The sequence below is a fragment of the Python bivittatus genome, unplaced genomic scaffold (assembly GCF_059951505.1).
Source record: "Python bivittatus isolate LINGU-HERP-01145 unplaced genomic scaffold, Pbiv_v1 ctg000480_np1212, whole genome shotgun sequence".
In the NCBI taxonomy this organism is placed as follows: domain Eukaryota; kingdom Metazoa; phylum Chordata; class Lepidosauria; order Squamata; family Pythonidae; genus Python; species Python bivittatus.
The window spans coordinates 74,485,805-74,506,881 of record NW_028277075.1 but is presented as its reverse complement, the minus strand read 5'-3'; the positions used below and the strand labels follow the sequence as shown (position 1 = coordinate 74,506,881).

At 39.9% G+C, this 21,077-nt stretch overlaps 2 protein-coding genes across 6 annotated transcripts in view; one reads left to right on the top strand and one right to left on the bottom strand.

Moving 5' to 3' along the window:
- Positions 1–21,046, bottom strand: part of STK11IP (serine/threonine kinase 11 interacting protein) — a 34,824-nt gene extending 13,778 nt beyond the window's left edge. For 2 of the 3 annotated variants that reach the window (XM_088146326.1, XM_088146328.1), the window contains exons 1-14: positions 20,857–21,046; positions 15,867–15,930; positions 14,277–14,479; positions 9,445–9,519; positions 8,794–8,889; positions 7,749–7,856; positions 7,405–7,476; positions 4,495–4,624; positions 4,268–4,371; positions 3,749–3,838; positions 1,909–1,950; positions 1,415–1,585; positions 907–988; positions 472–810 (exon numbers count right to left, since the gene is read on the bottom strand). In XM_088146326.1, the coding sequence (XP_088002452.1) occupies positions 472–810; positions 907–988; positions 1,415–1,585; positions 1,909–1,950; positions 3,749–3,838; positions 4,268–4,371; positions 4,495–4,624; positions 7,405–7,476; positions 7,749–7,856; positions 8,794–8,889; positions 9,445–9,519; positions 14,277–14,479; positions 15,867–15,930; positions 20,857–20,883 (1,603 nt within the window). In that variant the 5' untranslated portion in view covers positions 20,884–21,046. Of the gene's footprint in view, positions 1–471; positions 811–906; positions 989–1,414; positions 1,586–1,908; positions 1,951–3,748; positions 3,839–4,267; positions 4,372–4,494; positions 4,625–7,404; positions 7,477–7,748; positions 7,857–8,793; positions 8,890–9,444; positions 9,520–14,276; positions 14,480–15,866; positions 15,931–16,375; positions 16,856–20,856 lie in introns of those variants that run through there. The other variant, XM_088146327.1, reaches the window with a different exon arrangement.
- The window catches only part of SLC4A3 (solute carrier family 4 member 3), a 51,790-nt gene continuing 50,863 nt past the window's right edge, over positions 20,151–21,077 (top strand). Inside the window, exon 1 of one of the 3 annotated variants that reach the window (XM_088146324.1) lies at positions 20,151–20,772. The gene's annotated coding sequence lies outside the window, so the exon portion shown is untranslated. The remainder of the gene's footprint in view (positions 20,773–21,077) is intronic. The other 2 variants (XM_088146322.1, XM_007438418.3) reach the window with 2 other exon arrangements.

Here is a 21,077-nt window from a genome sequence, read left to right as displayed (position 1 = left end):
TTTAAGTAATGAATTTTGTGGAACATTACTACATTTGCTTTGAGCATGTCCACAGGTAGTTTCCTTATTAAAATTAATATTATGGTGGACCAAGTAAATTTGGTTCAATTAAATATATCACCTCTCAGCCTTTGAGATGACTTTGTACTGGCAGAGAGGCAAGATCAGAAATATGATTTCCATAGAGTCTAGATTTCATCCAATGTTTTGTTTAACTAATTCTGATAGTTTAAATGAAATGAAATTCAGTAGTTTTGTTTGCAATTGTTATTAAGTGTAACATCTTTATGTATATTGATTTAAAAATTAAATGTTTTTTAAAACAGTACACACACACGCATACGAATATAGGTATGTCATGTGCACGTACATGCACGTGGGGGAGAGAGAATCCCTATGTGGAATTTAAACATCTGAAGAGTCTCACTTACCCACAGAAATGGACAGTGGCCCAGGAGCAGCATTATTTACCTTCCAGTATTTCTTCCTGATCTTTATCTTCATTAGCTATCGATCTATCCCTTTCTGCTGTTGCTTTGGGATTTTCCACCACAATTTCAGGATCAGGCGGTTCCAGTTCTTTTCCTTCTGCAGCATCAGGAAGCTTCTGCTCCTGCATGGTGCTCTTGCTCTTCTCCGATGTCCCACCTGAGCTTCCTAGAAAGTCTCCTGTGGGGCTGCTAGAGTGGACAGTAGATCTTCTGGGTCCATCTGCTTCCAGGTGTCGCCTATACAGGAGCCAGTTTGCCCCAAAGCGATCCCGAACATTGTCCATGCGCTCCATCTCTGCCTGATGTTGCTGAAATATACCTGTGAGAAGACAGACCCAACCAACCCAAAGATCTGAAAACAGTTTCAATGCATATCCTATCTCAAATAATAGGTCCATAGTGATTTAAGTCTCACCTTCTGAGAGAGGTTGAGTTCTGTACTCATGTTCTGTGTCACTGGGCTCAGAAATACTGGCCCTGCGCACTTTAATTTTCCCCTGTAACAAAACCAAGTTATAAATAATGGCTAAAATTGACTCTCCCATGTTCTTTACTTAAATATTAAGTTACACTAACCTCACCATATTTGTGTCACACCTCTGGAAAGAAAGAAAGCATTTTAAAAAGTGTTTGGGATTCCAGTCTACTGTAGGGCTTTCAGCTGAAACAGTCACACATTTAAGGGATGGCTTGGGAACCTTTCCATAATCCCAACTTCTTTAAACAATTAAGGATATTCTCATAATGTTGCATCAGTTACTAGATTAATATTAGATCTTATTCAAAAAGAGTTGCTCCACCCTTCCAATCACTAAACACATAGTACTGAAGCTCCCAGTGGAGAACAAAGACCTCTTCTATCTTCCTCACCCCTACCAATCCTGCCAGTTCCAAACCCTGAGCACGTATAGTGGCAGAACCACCTTCGCTCTCTTCCGAGATGACAGTCCGACAGATGTGCTGTCTTTGGGGGATTGGCTATCACTTTGGTCTGCAGCACATGAACTTTCCAGGGCATTCCGGTTTATCAAGATTCTCTCTGAGCCTGAAGTGCAGAGTGGTTGAGCAACTGCATGATCCAGCTTTGAGTGGTGCTGAAAAAAATAGAATAAGCTATAAATGGGTAAGAAGATCCTTCCTGAGGCTTTACTTCCTTTTTTATTATTAATATTATTTTAGTGCAAATGCCACCTTAGCAATTCTGAGGAACTACTTTGTATCACCACTAAAGTGAGATTCATCACGCAAAAGGAAATGACTTTGCTTGCGTGGACAAAAGTATTATTGGTTTCTAGATATTCTACAATTCAGTAATGAAAACTCAGAACGGAACTACTTCAGATGAAAGGAGATTTTGAACCCAAATTTTCACTGTAATACAAACCTGAAAAATAAGAGTTTAGGTATGTCTTCCTACCTGTAAACTGGAGACAGACAGGGGTTCTTCATCAAGAAGGAACTGGTATTTCAAAAAAGTATGTATCAGTAAAACATCCACACACTCATTCCCTGTCAAAATGAAACCTATAAGAAAGCTGTACTCCACTTTTCTTCACTTAAAGAAAACAAAAAATAAGGAACAAAACTCTTTTGAGTCAGCAAATAAAAATCTTTTCCCACATTATTATGTGGAAACATATGGTAATCACAGAAAAAATAAAACATAGGAACAGAGCAGCTTACATTTCTTGTCCTCTACATAGTGCCATATAAATCCTACTTTTTCAGCAAGCCCACCAACTCCTAAATATGCAAAGTAGAATTTGTGCTAACTCTATATTGAGAAGACAAGTTACAGTTCTCAGTTATAGAATATACAAATTCAGCCCTAGGGTCAACTTGCTGCTTTAAGCTGGTGTGTAACACTGTTCTTCTGGGGCACTGCACTTTTATTTTATATTTCTGGCCCTCAAAGGCCAAAGGGACTACAGGTAGTCCTCATTTAACAACCAAGTTATGACGGTGTTGAATAAGAGGGACTTACAACCGGTCATCAGAGTTGTGGCCATCACAGTGTCCCTGCGGTCACGTGATTGTGATTTGGGTGCTTGGCAACCAGCTCACGATTATGACATTGCAGCATCCCACGGTCACGTGATCGCCATTTGTGACCTTCACTGCCAGACAAGCAAAATCAATAGAGAAGCCAGCAGGAGGTCGCAAACGGTGAGCACGTGATGTCCTTGCTTAACAACTCACAATGATTTGCTTAATGATGATGATCACGTGACCACGGGACACTGCAACTGCGCAGGATTTGCCTAACAGCAGCAACTGGGACTGCCAGAACTGCTATTGTAAGTTGATGCAGTCACATGATGTCACATGTTATGACTGTGTCGCTTAGCGATGGAGTTCCCAGTCCCAATTACCATTGGTAAAAGAGGACTACTTGTAGTGATATGACGATGCCAAGTGGTGCAGGCAGGGCAAACATTTTCAGCCCTTTCTTTATAATGGAAAAGCTAGGTATGTTGTCCACAGTCACAATGTTGCCATTGACTTTGGTAGCATAATCCTGGGGAGCTCTGGGAGCTATAAAAATGGGGCTGGGAGAAAACTTGGCCCGCAGGCTTCCAATTCCTGCTGCAATTCATCACAAAAACATCTAATAGCTAACAAAGAAATATCTCATTTTAGTTGCATAAGTTTGTTTTCCCCCATTAACCTAGTCCTTTTTTTTTTTTTTTTTTTGTGCCTTTAAGTCAGTTTTGACTCCTGGCAACTGCCTGGACAAGTCTCTGCAGTTTTCTGGGCAAGATTCCAGAAGTGGTTTGCCCTTGCCTCCTTCCTAGGGCTGAGAGAGACAGACTAGTCCAAGGTCACCAGTTGGCTTCATGCCTAAGGTGGGACTAGAATTCACAGTCTCCCAGTTTCTAGCCTGATGCCTTGACCACTATACCAAACTGGCTCTCATCCTGGTCCTAGCCCTACTTAATACTTACACATTTTGCAGTCCTGTGTTGACTAATCACTTTAGTTCAATCTCACTTTTAATTATTCATAAAAAGGTGATGACATTCCTGAATAAATACAAGTTACATGTCTGGTTCGTACAAATAATAATTTCACCTTATGCACTTATTAGTTGCTTGACCCAGCCATACAGCTATGCTGCTCCACTATAATAGAAATATGTAAGTCAGCTGCTATCTAAACACAGGACTTGGTCTTATTGGCAACTATTTTAAACAGATGAAGCTACTGTTTCTTCATACTGCAATTATGGGAACTGACAACTCAGGCTGGATACTCACACTGCAGGAAATAACCCTAGGAGATAAATGCACTAGAGTAGCAAGCCGGTGATTCGGATGGAACCATAAAGGATTTCCTCCCAGATGCAGCTGAGAGAGAAAAAAAGAGCACTTATATTCATTCCCCCAAACTCACCCCTCTCACTCCGTTTTCCTGAGATTTAAAAAATACCGTACTGCTGTGATCCTTTATAAAACTGCTGTGTATCTTCCCCCATATTGCTCAAGGTAGCATTTATAAATCTCTTCCCTACCCACACACGGGTTACTCTGGGAGATAGTTTCATGGCAAAGTGGAAATCTGAAACAGCATTCTGGGCCCAGCTTTCTCACTACTACAGTACATTTGCTTGTTTATCCAAGACTGAACTCATACAATAGTGAGAGACTCCTACCAACTAGTGCTTTGCAATTACTGCTGACAAGTCATTCTCCAGATTCTGTAGTGTTCAATTTTACACAGTGCTTACTGTGGGCCACTGTTTCCCTTAATACTCTAGCATAACAATAAATACTCACTCTTTTCATGTTGTGCAACCAAGCCAACGGTGCTAGGGCAGAGTGTTCCAGCAACAAGTTATAGGCAATATCTAGGTGCTGAAGATTTGACAGTTGTTCCACACCTGTGAAGATGCAAGCAGAATAAGTACAAACAGAGAGAAGCAACTTTTTGCAAACTATGCTTCCTGTCTCCAATCTACTCCAATCTTTTGTGCAAGCCTTTGGCCCTTCCACTATGGTCTTACCTCTAATGTTGTCTAGGTGGTTGTACCGGAGAATTAGGGTCACCAGTTTAGCCCAGCTATGTAGTCCAAGTTCAGGCACCTTAGACACGAAATTATAGGCCACATTTAAGTATTCCAGCTCCGTCAGCACCTGCACAGAGAAGAGGGGAAATCTCAGCATTCATACTCTTTCCCATTCTCTTTCTCACACTGAAAGTAAATTCTCCTTGAATCAAGCTCAGTTCTTGGCAACTTCATAGCCACATGTCATTCTCTCAGCAACAACAGTCATTTGCCATTGCCTTCTTGTGGAATTTTCTTCTACTTTTTACTTCCCAGCTTAGTCCTATTGGTATTTCCCATCCAAATATAAACCCAGTTCCAACTTTGCATAGCTTTTTGTGATCAGTCAAAGGTAGCTACATGCTGCCACCTACCTGGGGCCTCAGGCTAAAAACACATAAAAAGTATCCCCCATCAGCTAGTCATATCTGATCAAAACTGTTCATGAAAGCATAAAAGATTAAAATCTTTAGCAGAGCACTTTTTTTTATCTTAAAACATTTAGATACTCTGCCAATGGTGCATATGACCTAAACTCTGTTCTTAGCCAACTAGCGCATGACAGCCACATGAGGTCCTTGGAAATAAGAAGGGCAATAACTACATAGCAAGAAGATACCAGTAGCCAAAGAGGACTGGCAGTTCTCCCATCTAGGAAGCATTTAGTGCAATTGCTAATTTGTTTTACTATAATCTCTGATTTCTTGATGAAGATACAGATTTTAAACATTGAGTGGGGGCAGACCCACTCAAACTTAAATACATTTGCTGTAACCCTTACAAAAAGAGATTTTTTTTTTTCTTTGCATGAACTGCCCTCATCCCCTAAGATTATCTAGATCATCTTCCCCAATCTGGGCTTTCTTCTGAATGTATTGGACCTCCTTTCTCATTAATGCCCGCCGTATGTTACAGCTCACGTGGGGTCTTTCACGTACAGGTCTTTCATATACTTCACCAAAGACTTCAGAGTGTTAAATCAGCTGGGAATGCAGACCAAAAGTAGCTTTCACCCAGAAACGGTATGTAAAAGGTGAGGCTCAGATTGAGCTAGGGAGCAGGAGGCAATTGGACGACTGCTTTAATCCCCTCTGGTCTGTACAGAATTCCAGTTCTAGAGTAACTTGCTATTCTCTTGTAGAGAATATCCTTACAATTTACTCAGTGACCTTTGTTAAGGAGATACTGTTGGACAGTACACAGAAAACTATGTTCAGGAAGCCTGCCCTACCGAATTTTACTACCTTACCCGATTACTTGTTTTTATTTAATATAAGAAGAGTATTAGATAAAGATGTAGAATGATGTGCCATTAGTGCACTGATAATATCCAACTGTTTTTCATTCTCAAGAAATCCAAGAATGACAATCCACTTATTTTTTTAGGGGCACCTGACTTGCTAATCACTGCTGGAACACTCTGTTGGTCCAGATACAGCTACAGCCTTATTGATCAAGGCTTATGGAATATTCCTGTCTCCAAATACTCAGAGCAACATATCTAGTTCTGTCTCCTGGGTTCTATAACCACTTTTCCAAATTCAGCTACCAGCATTCCTGTTTGTCCAGTATTTCTATAGTTCTATATTCAACTGTGATTTAAATGCTTTGTATAGTACTACACTGGAATGGTAGGCTTGATAGGTTTTTGATCTTCCCTAAAATATTTATTTATTGTACTTTATTGCTTCTCCATTTTCTTGCTATAAATAATTAAAAACATTACTTAATGTATTACTTGAAGTTTTAAGTAACTTTGTAATCCACGCAGAGAACTTCACTAATGGGGCAGATTAGAAGCAAAATAAATAAATAAGAAATAAAATATTGGAAGTGACAGCATCAATGCAACTGCCCACCCCCACTAGAAAGGTGAAAAGAAGATACTGCAAAAATCTATGAACAGCTATACTCACTGCTTATTAGCTTTCAGGTTTGATTCAAGATAATAATTTTAACCCATACAGTCCTAAGAATGACCTAGTACAAGAGAATTCCTAAGGCATATGATTATCCATCCATAAATCACAAAGGGTACTAATAATATTATGGAGTAGCACAGCAAGAAAGCCAACTGTTCCTTAAAATTTGTCTGTAGCATAAAATTAAATTTGAATTTACTATAAGCCCCTATTCTTATGGGTAGGATACATATTTAATCACTAGGTGATGTTAACATTATGGGAAAATTAAGAGACTATCGTGACATAAAGTTTATGAATATGTAGATTTCAAGATTTTTATTCTATATATTTTTAGATGTTGTAAACTTCGAATTAAAACAACTAAAATGCCTTTCAATTTAAGCAAATGAAGAATAACCACATGCATTATTATCAAACTGGAGTTTTGTGCTGGGATTTTTATTAGATCATATACCTATAATTAAGTGAAAAAGTAATAGACATTTAAAATAGCCTCCTGCCAAACAAAAATTAAATAAACATTTTTAACCTTAGAAAACAGAAGGCAAGATAGAAGCAAATCAAAAATGGTAGTGTTGTGACAGTGTGTTTTCAGACTGCCAGAATAACTCTACCTTTGGTGTATATTTTATCTATTCAGAACTGTCTCTTAATTCCAGGAAGGAATATATTATTGAATTTGATAAAATAAGTTGAAAAGATATAAGGAACTTTAAAGAGAGTTTATAGAGCAGAAACACAGGAAATGGAGTACTAAGTGGCAATAGAATGTCTCTGAACACTTCAAGGAAATTTGGTGTTTCCTTTGATTTGCCTGGGATGCCAGCTGCAGATTGTGCTTTAGCAGAGTGTTATCATTAGAATCAGTGTAAAAAAGGGCTGCTTGTTAACTGGCATAATTGACTTCAGAAAGGTAGCACTGAGCTCACTGCCAGATACTTACAGTCAGGTAGTGCTGGCAGTCCTGGATGAGATTATGACTAAGATCCAAAGCCTTCAGGACATTCAATAATTGCTTAATAGAGAAAAGAAAGAATAAGAGCTTAATGATGACAAATGGATCAAACCCAAGGAACAACTAGTCCAGCGATCAGGTGGCAAGTTATAGTACAATCATTCAGAAATCCTTCCTACCCCACTTTCTGAGAAAGATAGTAACTAGGAAAAAGACTATCGACAAGACTATTATTAGACTGTGTGCTTATTTCTAGCAATCTTCCTGTTACAGTATTCCATTTAAAAAAACTAAGTTTTCACCACTTGCCATACCTTACTTTCACAACGTACCAGTGAATCATCCAAGGTTCCAATAGAATTATAGCTGAAGTTGGCTGTCTGTAACTCCAACCAAGGAAGTGCAGAACTGAGATCTCCTCCACATGCAGAAAGGATCTCCTGTAAATAAAGAAGATGAATAACAGGGTGCTAAAATTAAGGTGGCCACATGTGCCTCTCAGCAACTTGCATTTAAGTTTTTGCTTCAAGATAGAAAGACATTTCACACTAGGAAGCACTTTAAATGTCCATTCCCTTGGGAAAAAAACATGGTGGTGCTCGAAAGTACCATGCATAACTATGGACTCCTTATTGCCCAATGGCTTAGACACTCATAGACAGGACAGACCGTGCGTAATAAGGTGTCTGTTTAAAACAGGGATGGGCAACTACAATACCATTTTTGCAGTCCCAACAACCGCACTGCTGAATTTTGATGACAAACTGGCAAGAAATCACACTGCAATTTTCCACGAGATTTTGATAGAAAAAAGGCACTTTAACTCTTCTTTAACATATCATAATTCATACATTCATAGCAAAATCATCATGTTATATAATCTAGCTCTCAACAACTGCCACAATTTTGTTTTTACAAAAAGTGTTCGTCTTGTCAAACAGCAACCTATCCTCCACAGCATGTAACTGCATTTACTATTAAACTATACATGACATTCATTACAATTCATTAACTTTCCCAAAAGGTATTTAAGAACAAGAATAGGGCCAGATCAAATACAGGAACATACAATTTGTAGAGGAAGTTCACTGAGAGAGAAGGAAATGAGAGAGATTGAATGCCATTTTTTTCCTTACCAAAAACTGTTCCTTGTGGGGCAAGAAGCTGCCAGGAGGAAGCAATTTTATTAAGAAAAAAAATTCCCTCCCTTTTCCTCTATGTGAACTTCAGCTTAAAACCATGGTGTTCTATAACACTCATCAGGAAAATATTAATGCAGGTGCCTCATGATAGTCTCTCCAAGATGCATAACTTTTGCCAACAATTCTTTTCCTCCCAAGGTAGAAAAAAAGTCCAATATGGAATATCCCCACTCACTTCCAGGGAGTTCACACATCTGGAACAAGTCAAAGCCTCCAACTGGGAATAAACAAACCTCAGGCCCCGCAGACAGTGCAGAGGAACACACCTCAGCTAAAGTAAGGAAACAAAGAAGCATGCATATAAAAGAATATCCATTGCAGGTTCAATAACCCCCTCTCTAGACATGAGAATACATATTCTAGACTGCAGTAAAGAAACTGTTTCTATCCAGATGTTGCCAGCATCTGGACAACTGCCAGCATCTCTCATCCACGCCCCTGCTAGCTGTCACTTCTAAAAGCTGTATTTCAACAAGTTCTGTAGAGTCCAGCTCTGGTATAGTAGGATCCTGTTTATTTCATATGTATTCTTTCTTAACTCAAACAGTACCACCTTGCAAAAATACAGTTGCATCTTCGTTATGCAATGTTGTGATCTCTTTGAGCCCTTTCTTCCACACTGTTACATAATTGTTATATTAAATTTAGAATGATTCATTTTAGATTGTGCAGCAAACTAAAATTAGTTTCAAATACTATGAAAAAATCTTAGCTATGAAATCCCCACTATCCAGCTTTCTATATATGCTTTTGAGAAGCACTACTTTACCCCACAGAGCACTTACTCTATACTTAAAAGGACTCCACAGCAGTATTTGAAACTTACCTCTAAACGTCGCAATGATTTAAAGGGGGAAATCTTCACAGGAGCTGATGGAGAACAATCAGGAATATATATAAGCTAAAAGAAAGACAGAGTAACACCAACCATTAGCAGAGGTATTCAATACTACAAGCCCATGTATCCCCAAATATGCAGTTCTGCCTCCCACAAAGTTCTATGAAACCAAGCTGCAGCCATTTCAAAATGTTCATCCTTACTCTGAAAAAACAGCAAATGAAAGAATGAATAACCATCAGAAGTAAACACATACTCTGTGTAGGCATAATGTTGCACCCCAAGTATGCAGTTCCAGAGTTCCAGTGTTCTAATCCAGCCATAACTTGCATGCTGAACAATAGATGCACAGAGTCCTAAGGCATACACTTCCACAGAGTCCTAAGGCATACACTTTTGCATGAATATGCTATCTGAGCATCTCAGAGAAGCAACAACAGGGTACCCTAAACACCCTGGTAATTCAGCCTGTGGGTTCATTTTCCCTACTTTATTTTCTGGTTTTCCACATTAAAACAACTTATTCAGGAAGACAAACGGCAAAAATGAATAGAAATGGGATGGATATAGATTTCATTCAGGATTTATTAATTACTCTTAGATTTCCAACAAACAAAATAATGCATTTAAAGCAGTCTTTTATATCATATGAAACTACTTATCATGCCATTCCTTAACACTTTTTTCATGAACTCCTAACTCACAATGCATCAATAATTTTCACAATTTCTCCTACAGAGGTCAAAGAATATACCTAAATTCTACATTCTGTTAAGTCTAAAACCAAGGTAAGTCTAACACCAACTACAGACAGCAGGCATACGATACAACCTGGAAGGCCCCAAACTCAATCTACAGCCAAAACAATAGCTATGATAGAGCAAGTTCTGTGAAGAACAAAGTGGAACAAAGATGATTATTTAAACTGATAGGAGACTGCAACTGGAATCTTATGATAAAGTCATCATAAAAATATATAGGCTGACTATATGCTATTATCTAGTTAAAATATTTCAGAAGAAAAGAAGCTTTGAAGGGGGGCAAAGGTATGCAACAGAAGCTCTTACCAGCACATCAAGTGGTGTATAGTGATAAATTGACATGAGGACTTTAGATAATCATCGAAGGATCTGTTCCATGACAGGAGGTTGAAATACCATCATGTTCCCTTCTGCTTTGTTAAAGAGGTTTCAAATTTTTAAAAAAGTGAACTCTCTCTAACAATTCAAGCACACCTTTACCCAGACAGCAATTTACCTGGTCAGAGTGGAGTGTCCACCATGCAAGCTTTGTATGTTCTCATAGACCACCTGCTGTAACAAATAGGTTTCAAGAAGACTATCTCATTTCTAATTTAAAGGTTTAACTTGAATTCAGATTCTTTAAATAACAACACAAACACCACTTTTAAATTAATTTCTTATACTAAATTAAAGAGTTCCACAGCATAACCATCTCAAAATAGGAAGCATATTTCAATCCCTTCCTGTACATAATCCCTGCTCTTGCTAAATGTTTCATGACCATCAAAGCCTGAACTTACTGAAAAGATTACAAGTCTTTTGCCCAATAAAGCTCATTTCATAGAAATAAGATTCTCTTTGACAGGAAAAAAACCTTACAGTTATTAGCTCAAGTTAGTGACACAGACTTAACCTCTTCACATCCCTAACCATTCTTTCCCACCCAATATGTTGCTACTTTGCCTAACAAGTTAATTGATATGCATACTTATAAATTATAAGCATAGTTAGCAATTATAGAGGAGAAAAAGTATAATGTACAAACCACCTAAATTTCAAAAGGATAAAGTATGGTACCTGCCCAATTTTGATTGGGCTGCTTCAGACCTACTGCCTCTAATGAAGCCTTATATGACATATATTCCCAATGAAGTTTCCAACCTTGACTCTCTTCAACACTCTAGTAGATTCTCCCCCGTCCTCCTCAGTTTGTTACTTGAGAATTTCTGAATACCATGGATGGGATGATTCTATACACTTCCTTATGCAGAATCTCTAGCCTTGTAATACCCAAGACCAGGAGATACAACTAACATAGCAAAGAAAATTTAGACTCCAGAGAATAATAGATAGTCTCTGTTTTGATTCAGATCTCAAAAATAAAATGTATCACTTTTTGTGATTATTAAAAAAAACCTCTTTCATACAAGTTATTCCTGATAAAGTTTAAAAATAAAAGGAGCCACATACAAGTCCAGTATTTAATGAATAGGAACTTCCCCCCCAAAGGACTTTTCTTTTGTCATTTCCCCCTGCTGAAAACAGTGACAGAAGGAAAAAAGACACAAAACTTCCTAGATCATACTATTAAAATATATCTGCAAGTTCAGTAAGTGTAAACACTGTTCAGTTTAAATCTTTTATGCAGACAGCTGAGATCTGCAGAACAGAGTTGTAATACTGTACTACTGTTCAAGACCTCCACCTTCAATCAGATAACTCATATTCACTTTGCCTTGTTATTTACCACTACACATCTCTTCAGTTATCTTAAGACCAAATTGCTAAACATTCACGAACAGAAAATCCAGCACATCCCAAATCCCCAATCTGCTTTTTGTCTGCTTGAACAGATGGCATGGATATATACTTGCAGCCAAGAGGAAGCTAGTTCCTTTGCCAATTGTTCACCACCTCCTCAGTCTTATGCCAGCTAGACCTGGCAGAAACTGCTGTTGCCCACACAGTAGTTTCTAAACAACAGAACAGAGAACACTCTAGACATATTGTAATTTCATCAAGGACATCATCAACTTCCATACTTTTTTTTGTGAAATAAGCCTACTTAAAGCAATTTCATTATTTTTATTTTATTTATTTATTAAATTTATATGCTGCCCATCTCCTCCAGAGGGTGACTCTGGGCGGCTAACAATTAAAATCCAAAACAGTAAAAATATAAATATCCATATTAAAATTAGCTAAAAAATAATTCTCTATTAAAAAAAACTATATACAATTCAAGATGATGGGGGAGCAGTATCAATTATTCCACCAGCCAATTCCAACAATGCGAGCCCCCATCAGGCCCCCAGGTCATCTGGCATAGCCAAGTTTTCACACTTTTCCAGAAAGCCATGAGACTGGGGGCAGCCTGCACCTCAGGTAGTAAGGTGTTCCACAGGGTGGAGACCAAAGCAGAAAAGGCCCTCTTCCTAGACCCCACCAGCCGAAATTCCTTGACCAGTGGAATCTGCAACATGCCCCTTCTGCCAGACCAAGTGGGGTGGGCTCACATAATGGGGGCAAGATGGCTCCTCAGATAACCTGAGGAGGTCCTGTGTCATGAAGGGCTTTAAAGGTAATAACCAACACCTTGAATTGGTCCCGGAAGCAAACCAGCAACCAATGCAGCTCACATAACAGAGGTGTTATATGTGCCCCCTTGAGGCGTTCAAAACTGTCTATGCTGCTGCATTTTACACCAGCTGTAGCTTCCAGATACTCTTCAAGGGTAGCCCCATGTAGAGTGCATTGCAGTAATCCAAACGGGAGGTGACTAGGGCATAAGTGGTCGTGCAGAGGGCCTCCTGATCCAGGAAGGGGCGTAACTGACGCACAACACAGAGTTGCACAAAGGCCCTCCTAGCCATGACTGCCAGCTGCTCTTCAAACAGGAGTCATGAGTCGAGGACCACCCCCAGATTATGCACCAGATCTGTCTAGGGTAGTGCAACCCCATCCAGAACCAAGGATGATAAGCTCCTAGATCTTGAGGCTCCCTGTACCCACAGCCACTCTGTCTTACCAGGGTTCAGTTAAAGCCTGTTGTCCCCAGTCCAGGCCCCTACAGCCTCCAGGCACTGCGAAAGGGTAGCCACAGCATCACTTAGGTCACCTGAGATGGAGATACATAGTTGAGTATCATCAGCATACTGATGATATCTCATCCCATGGTGCCAGATGATTTCACCCAATGGTTTCATGTAGATGTTAAATAGAAGCGGTGAGAGCACCAAACCCTGAGGCAGCCCACAAAGTAGGGGCTGTGGGTTGGACCTCTCACTCCCTATCAACACCGACTGGGATCAGCCTTGGAGGAAGGAGCTGAACCAGTCCAGTTGAATCACCATTGCTTCTTAAAAAGATTTTATGCAGTATGCTTCCCTGTAGATCTCACAGAGCTAGGACTAGTCAGTAGACTAAATGGACTAATAACCTAATTCAGACTAAGAGGATTTCATGGGCTAATAATTTCCCTCAACTCTGAATATTTAAGATTAAAGAACAGCCATGAAGAGCTTTATACTATCTAGTTTAATTTACTCTTTACCAATTTGCATTAGGGATCCTTCCCTTTTCTCACATTTTTATTTAGATTTGCAATTTGTGATGCTTCTCAGTGCTTGATGTTAGTAAAGAGATTGTTAAGATTTCAGAGTATTTGAAACAAAATGTCCTATGTGAAAGCAAAGTTAACATTTCTAAGATGGAATTTCAACAGCATTGATCCAAATTTCTGGGTTGGGGAACATATGGCGGTCTAGAAGTTGGTGGAGAAAATCTATCTTTGTGGTTGCTAAGAGTCGAAAATGACTTGATGACACATAATCAATCAAATATATTGCTGAACTGCAACTCTCAGTATCCCTCACCATTGGTTATGTAGGCTGGAGTTGTTGAAAGTTGCAGTTCAGCAACATCTGAAGACCACAGATCCTTTACTGCATCATAATTATACAGCACAGTTGTAACATACAGTTATATCAATACAACCCAAGTATCCCCACTGCAAGGTATAAGCTTTTTCCCAAAGCAGATTATCTACTGCACAGAACCTCACATTTCAGGACACACCTTCAGTGAGAGAGTTTTTTGCAAGACATCAAAGAGAAACTGGGCTTGAAGAATAGCAGATGTTTCAGCAGGATGTGATGAAAGTGCAATGAAGCCATGATTCTGGTTTCGTGGTAGTAGATACTGCTCAAAGATCTGATTGAGAATCTGAAGTGTGGAAGTGAATAAGGTCAGGGTGCTAGTACCATCTAGAATCAAGTCCCCTGAAGAAAAAAAAAAGATTAACATTAACAGATCAATGTATACTCACTGCATAGAATAACTGCATAAAGGAAAAGTTAATAATATAATGTAAAAGTGTCATATTTGCCACCCTTGATGTAAGGGATGAAGCTGGCAAGGGAGGAACTAGTTGTTAGTTAACTAGTTGTTAGGCTAGACAGAAACATTATATACATACTAAGCAGATGCCTCCCAACCATAAGGCTGGAAAGAGAGCCACACTTTATCATTGTATTGAAAAGGCAAGAAGGAAAGGCCTAACATTTAAACCCTGGACATACAGAGTGAAAGAGAAAGACTGCACTTGACTTCTGTGTGTGTGTCTTCTACCTTATATGCAATAAAGCCATGTTTTATCTGTGGACTTTTACTTTAAACAAATTTCTGAATACTGGGTTGTGTCTGGAGAGTCAAGATCTACTGCTATACTTGGCATAAAGTCTCACATTTAAAAGCATAGGGTGCAAACTACAGATTTCAACTGATGTTATCTAGAAACAAAGATCTTATTCTACACACTCCACAGAGTGATATACAAAGCATATTCCACTCTCCTGAACTACAACCCCCTTATATACTTAAAGTATTACATTCACTACAATGATTGGGGGAACTGTCCCAGATTGCATAGCTGGATAACTGGAAAAACTGCAATTAAATTTCCTATATATGAGAAGCACCATCAACAGAAATGCTTTGCAGAGATGAAACAACATTTATTCTTTGGGAAATGGCACTTAGGGAAGTCTGGAGCCTATACTTCAGAACCTTTCAGAAAACATAAAGGTGTAAGTACAGTTATACTAAGTTAAATGAAACACTGTTTATTGATCTAACCCAATTTTCTGGGTTCATACCAATCAGAGAACTATAAGCTAACCACAAAAAGCAGTTGGGCAATTGGGTTTCATTGTGCTGCCCAAACACAGCTAACAGAATTTGCCTCAGTGAAGAATGAACAGAGTGAAAAGCATATCCCTGGAGAAAGTTATTCAAAAGAATACATGGGCAAAACCTGGTTCTAATATATCTCCATTTAACCTAGTACATGCATCATAGTTTGGATTAGCTTGGATATCTATTACAAGTACACACTGTGAAAAAAACACTCATTGTGTTTTGCTCAGTAACACTAACCATGAAAGTTCAATTAATTGTTTTCTCCAATCTAAAACTCTGCTGCACCTGAACCTACAGCTTCAATATGCAACCATTATTATTAATTTAAGCAGTAATTGCATAGGTACATCCCATGACAAAAGAGCAAGGCAAACCCAAGGTTGTCCATATTTATTTCCATCCTGAGTAGAGCTAAGACCATTTTCCAAATGTTTCAAAATAGAGTTCTCCACACCACTAGAACCTCACCAGAATCCCGTAGTAACTGTGCTAGGCTCTGAAGCATTACTTTCTTGCGCACAGAGGGTGCCATCTGCAAAGACAGAGGGGAAAAAAAAGAAATAATGATAATTTCTTGGGAACCAAAAAATCAAGCCATATTTAGATATCTCAACACATGCTAATTCAAAAGAACTGTAGTTAACCAACATGCTCATGAAAGCAGAGATTGGCGAACCACAATCCCTGCCTGAGAAATAGTCAAAGCCCAGTGAAAAAGTGATTGAAATAAACCTCTCTGTGCAAAGACTTAGAACCGCCAAGCACAATCTGGAGCTAAACTGATTCAGGCTTCAAGGCCAAGTCAGGCACTTCCTAAACCAAATGTTGCAATACTCACATGGAGGCGCGTGACAGGGACCACAATTATCCAACCCGGCACCTCCCTCTTATTTAAGCAAGGGGCAGCAGCCCTTCTTCCACTTAACCCCTCCAACGAACCCTCAGCGACAGAAGCCCAGAGGAAATTTTTTACCTACCCTAAGGAGGCCGCAGAGTACTGTACAGAAATTACCAGGTTTCCTTGCGTTCTGTGACAGGAAAGGGAAGCCTGGCGCAGGAAAGACAAAGCAACAAGCACATGATACAGGCAGCGCCAGCCGGCCTGGAGGTAACCATGGTAACGCTCGCGCAGCCCCTCCACCACCTGGAAAAACCTTAAACCCGCCTCTGGAAACCGATGCAACTCCACCATAGATAGAAAACAAGGTACACAGTCCTTTCGTCGCTTCCGCGTTACCATAGAGCACGTACAAAATTGTAGAGAGTGTCCTCTGGCTCCGCCAAATGGAGGGAGTTAGTCCCGCTCCTGGTCTCGTATCGTACCTTCCCAGCCGCCCCGCGCCGTCGGCTTAGTTCCTTGTAACGGCGACCTCGCGGTCTTGTAAATTTTCCCAAAGCCATCAGAGCCCTCCTTCTCCATGAGGAATAGCCAAAGCTCATAATAGTTCCATGCCACTTCGAACAAAAAACACCCTCAGAAATACTCCCCCCCCCCCCCCGGCATCCGAATAGCAAGCGATGCCCCAAGTCGCTGGAACCAAATTTTCAGCAGTTTCTGGGTGTCTGTGAACTTAAGCCTGAAAGTGATTTTTACGGCGGTATTAGCCCCCCACTACCTGGCATAATATCTTTAAGCATGTGCAGAGAGCTTGGGAAGAGGACTTTCAGTGCTTTCCAGAACAGTAAGTAGGGCTCATGCATTTCGGATGGCTTACTTTGCTCCATAAACCTAGCCGTAAAATGGCTGCAGCAAAGTCTCAGGATTCCCTTTTTTAAAAAACCGATTTATAACGGCAAGTCAAAACTAGATTATTATTTATATTAAGAAAAATTCAATCATTTTTTCTTTTATTTACATCCATTGTAAACCACAATTCTATAATTTTAATATTCATGACCATATTCATCTGTTCTTGTGTACTTCCCATTTTAATTTTGCTATTGTCTTCTGGTTATATAGCGACGGGTAACCTGCAGCTTTCTAGATGATGCAAAATTACAGTTCTCGTTCATAACCATTGAGCATACTGGCCCTCAACACGTAGAGGACCACAGGTTCCCTTGCCCCATTTTAAAATGTGCAGTTTTAAAAATTAAAAATCAGCTGCCACTAAATTGTGTCTGAAATTGCTTACTTAGAAATTGCTCACTATTTATATCAATGAAGTATGGAAACTATGTATACTTATTTATAGTGCACCACCCCAAACAGTTTATAATTATATCCACTAATTTTATCCATAATCCGTATTATCTAAATTACAGTCACAACAAGCAGAGAATAGTAAGAGCTCGGGTCCCATATTAATGAGCATAATATAAAAATAAAGCATTTAGCAAGCTTTAGGAAAAGAGATTAAAAAATGGGGAGAAGAAATAATAAACCAATTAGCTGAAGGAAAATTGATAATTTCTTGGTCCCTGAAACACCTGGGTGCTTCTCCATGTGATTCTGCACTAATCTGGAAACACACTAGATTTCTGTGTACTCATGATGCCAACAGTGCCAAAGAGCTGAGCTAATTTATTCTGATTCAGCTGCAGCTTGGTTTAGTTAGTTGAAACTCCTGGGAAACCAGTGGCTTTCTTTCCTCATTGGAAAGATCCCTACTCCTGTCTCCTGAGCTTCAGATCTCTGAAGGAAATTCTAGCTTGACAGCTTTGTAAGCTGTCTTGTGCAACTCAGACAAAAGGAGCAGGGTGAAATTGAGGTGCATTTTGTCAGTGTTCCCTTCTCTTCTGCTCTGCACTAGCAGTCATGCAAAGCACCAGCCTGTTTTTATTTTTGTTTTTTCTGGTGAGGGTTATTACAGGACCTGCAGGAGCTCAGGACAAGCAGTTATTTTCATTCCTTGTTACTAGTATCTCAAGTCTTTGAATGACAATCACTGATCTCCTTCAAACCACTTCTGAGGACATTTTCTCAGGCTTCATTTCCACTCTCTACTCTCTCCAAAGTAGTCTGAAAGTAACCCACCAATGATCACTCTGCTGACCTTAGGAGCTGAGATCACAACCAGTGCTCTCCCTCCACATGACCAATAACAGCATGCAAAAATGTATCATTCAATTAGTGCACCATGCAAAGTAACATTAGGTCTAGAGCAACAATAACAAAAATCTCCATTCCATCCAAAAGGAAGTGGAGTTAATTTTTAGAATTCTTTGTGAACATTTGTCTGGTAATTTCCCTCCCCCCCCCCCCGCCATTCAGGAAAACACCATGATTTTTGTGGGTTGATGCTGTCTGGCTAGCATACATTATTCCTCATATTATTAAAAGTCCCATTGAAAGCTGTGAAAATAGCATGTCATCAGATTTTCAGCCAACCATTTTCCCAACAGAGGGCTAGTTTGGGATAGTGGTTAAGGCACCTGGCTAGAAACCAGGAGACTGTTAGTTTTAGTCCCACCTTAGACACAAAACAAGCTGGGTGACCTTGGCCCAGTCACATATTCTGAGCCCTAGGAAGAAGGCAATAGCAAATCATTTCTGAAATCTTGCCAAGAAAACTGCAGGGATTAATCCAGGCAGTCACCAAGAGTCAACACTGACTCGAAGGCACACAAAAAAAACCCCTTTCCCAATGTTTCAGACCATGGTTGCAGACTGCAGTGGTGGGAAAAAAGAAACAGTAAGTTATAAATAAAATCATACCTTTTAGGCCAAAGAAAGTTATGGAAAAGGCACTTCTACCTTAATTGAAAGTTTCCGTTCCACTGGAATATCCCAAATCCCTTCACTCAATGCAAAAAGGAAAGAATTAAAAAAAAAAAAGCCCAGGCGCATGTTGCTGTGCGTGTCTAACACATTTCCGTCAAAGAGAAACAGGAACAGACCAGTCCACCGCATCTCAGCACACCTGTTAAAGGGCCTATGATGTGGTTGAAACTCAGGAGCCAGAAGGAGAGGTAAAGCAGAATTCCTCCAATGGTGAAATGGTTACTCTGAGAGTTTCATCGCTGTAAAAAGACTGACAACTTTTTTTCTGTGATCTGGGTTACATTTGAGTCAGAAGAAGATTGGTTCACCTGCCAAACCTCTGGGATTCACAGAAGTCTTGAATTGCCTTGTGTAGAAATGCTCTCCAGAGGATTAGGGAGTAAATGTAAAATGCAAAAGCAATGACAGGTGGAAGTGCCCTTAGAATCCTTAATATGTGATCTGCTTCATCTGTTCCTAGAGAAAAATTTTGAGTCTTCATGTCAAGGCTTTTCTTGTTAGATGAGTTATTATAAGGCACCAACAGTTGCTCCTGTCATTTCTGTTTATATCCTTTTGAGAAAATAGCTGAGGGTCAAATTACCAGCTCTAATTTCCAAGGGGGCAAAACTGCATGAATAATTAGATTCTAACAACAAAGACAAAACAAGTATTGTCTGGCCAGTATGAAGGACTGATTTGTTATTACAACTGATAATCAAAATACCCTCCCTTCCGTAACTTCTAACCTGGCTTCAGTATCAGGTTAAAACTAGAAGCTGCTTTAAATGTACACCTATGCATGTGAATGCATTTATAGTCTATCAGCAAGAATTTTCTATTGTTTACAGCACATGTCAGTATAATTCTGTAATTGGTTGATTATTTGTATTACAAATGAAACTGTTACACATGTTTAAATGCTGCGCATGCATCGTCCAGTGATCATTCTTACAGCAACCCTGAAGGTATTTTTATCCCTCATGGTACATGGTGGGGAGTGCAGATTGAGATAGGCAACTAAAGAATTCCTAAGAGGAAGCAACATTCAGTGATTCTCTGGCAGCAGCTTAATCAAAGACCGTGATAGCTCTCACATCATATATGGAACACTGTACACTGAAATACAACACACACACACAACTATGTGGAACTGGGAGAATACATGAAAGCATAAATGAGTGTATGCTGTGTTGCCTACCCATAAAGTGCATAGGGTGAGCCCAGTACCATGCTAATTAGGCACAGTGATGCCAATGTCACTGTATCAGAGAGGCTACTTGTGACCCTCCCTCCAACCTCCCTCTCCAGAATAGCCACTTGCTCAGCTGCTGTCTGCTTCTGCAAAAAACAGCGAGTGACTCATAGCCTTGCAGCTCACCATCACACAGAATTTCAAATAAAGGAGAGGAGCAGCCAATGTGCAGCTCGTCTCTAAGCAGAGCCCGTAGCACTGGATGGCTGCCTGCAGTAGGAACAGAAAGCTGCTGCACTGAAGAGGAGGAGGTGTCTTAGCACAGCCGCCCTACCTGAGCCACTAGCAGGGAAATGGACACATGTTGAGTGATCTTCAGCAGGAGGAAGGAGGGCAAGAAAAGGGCAGTTGCAGCAGTGTGCATTCTGTGGACCCCTGGCTGGAGGCAAGCAGCTCTCCTTCTCAGCAGCTGCAAGGTACTGTATAACCTCTTTTCCTCCCCACCCCCACTCCTGTCTCCCTCCCATTCTGATCCAGCATCTCCATTACCCTGACATTACCAGGTGCAAGGCAGAGATTTCCCCCATGTAGCAGAGCCCAGGTTTCCATGATAGGATCCATTTAGAAGAGCTTTTCCTCTTCTCTCTGCCTTGTTGTAGAAGAGTTTTTAGCCTCCAGTCATCAGAGTGTCAGACCTTTTCTGCGAGAAAGGGTATTCTAAGTATCTCTCAGGGTAGTAGACTGCAGGATGTAAGTGTGCCTTACAATTGTTCAGCAAATA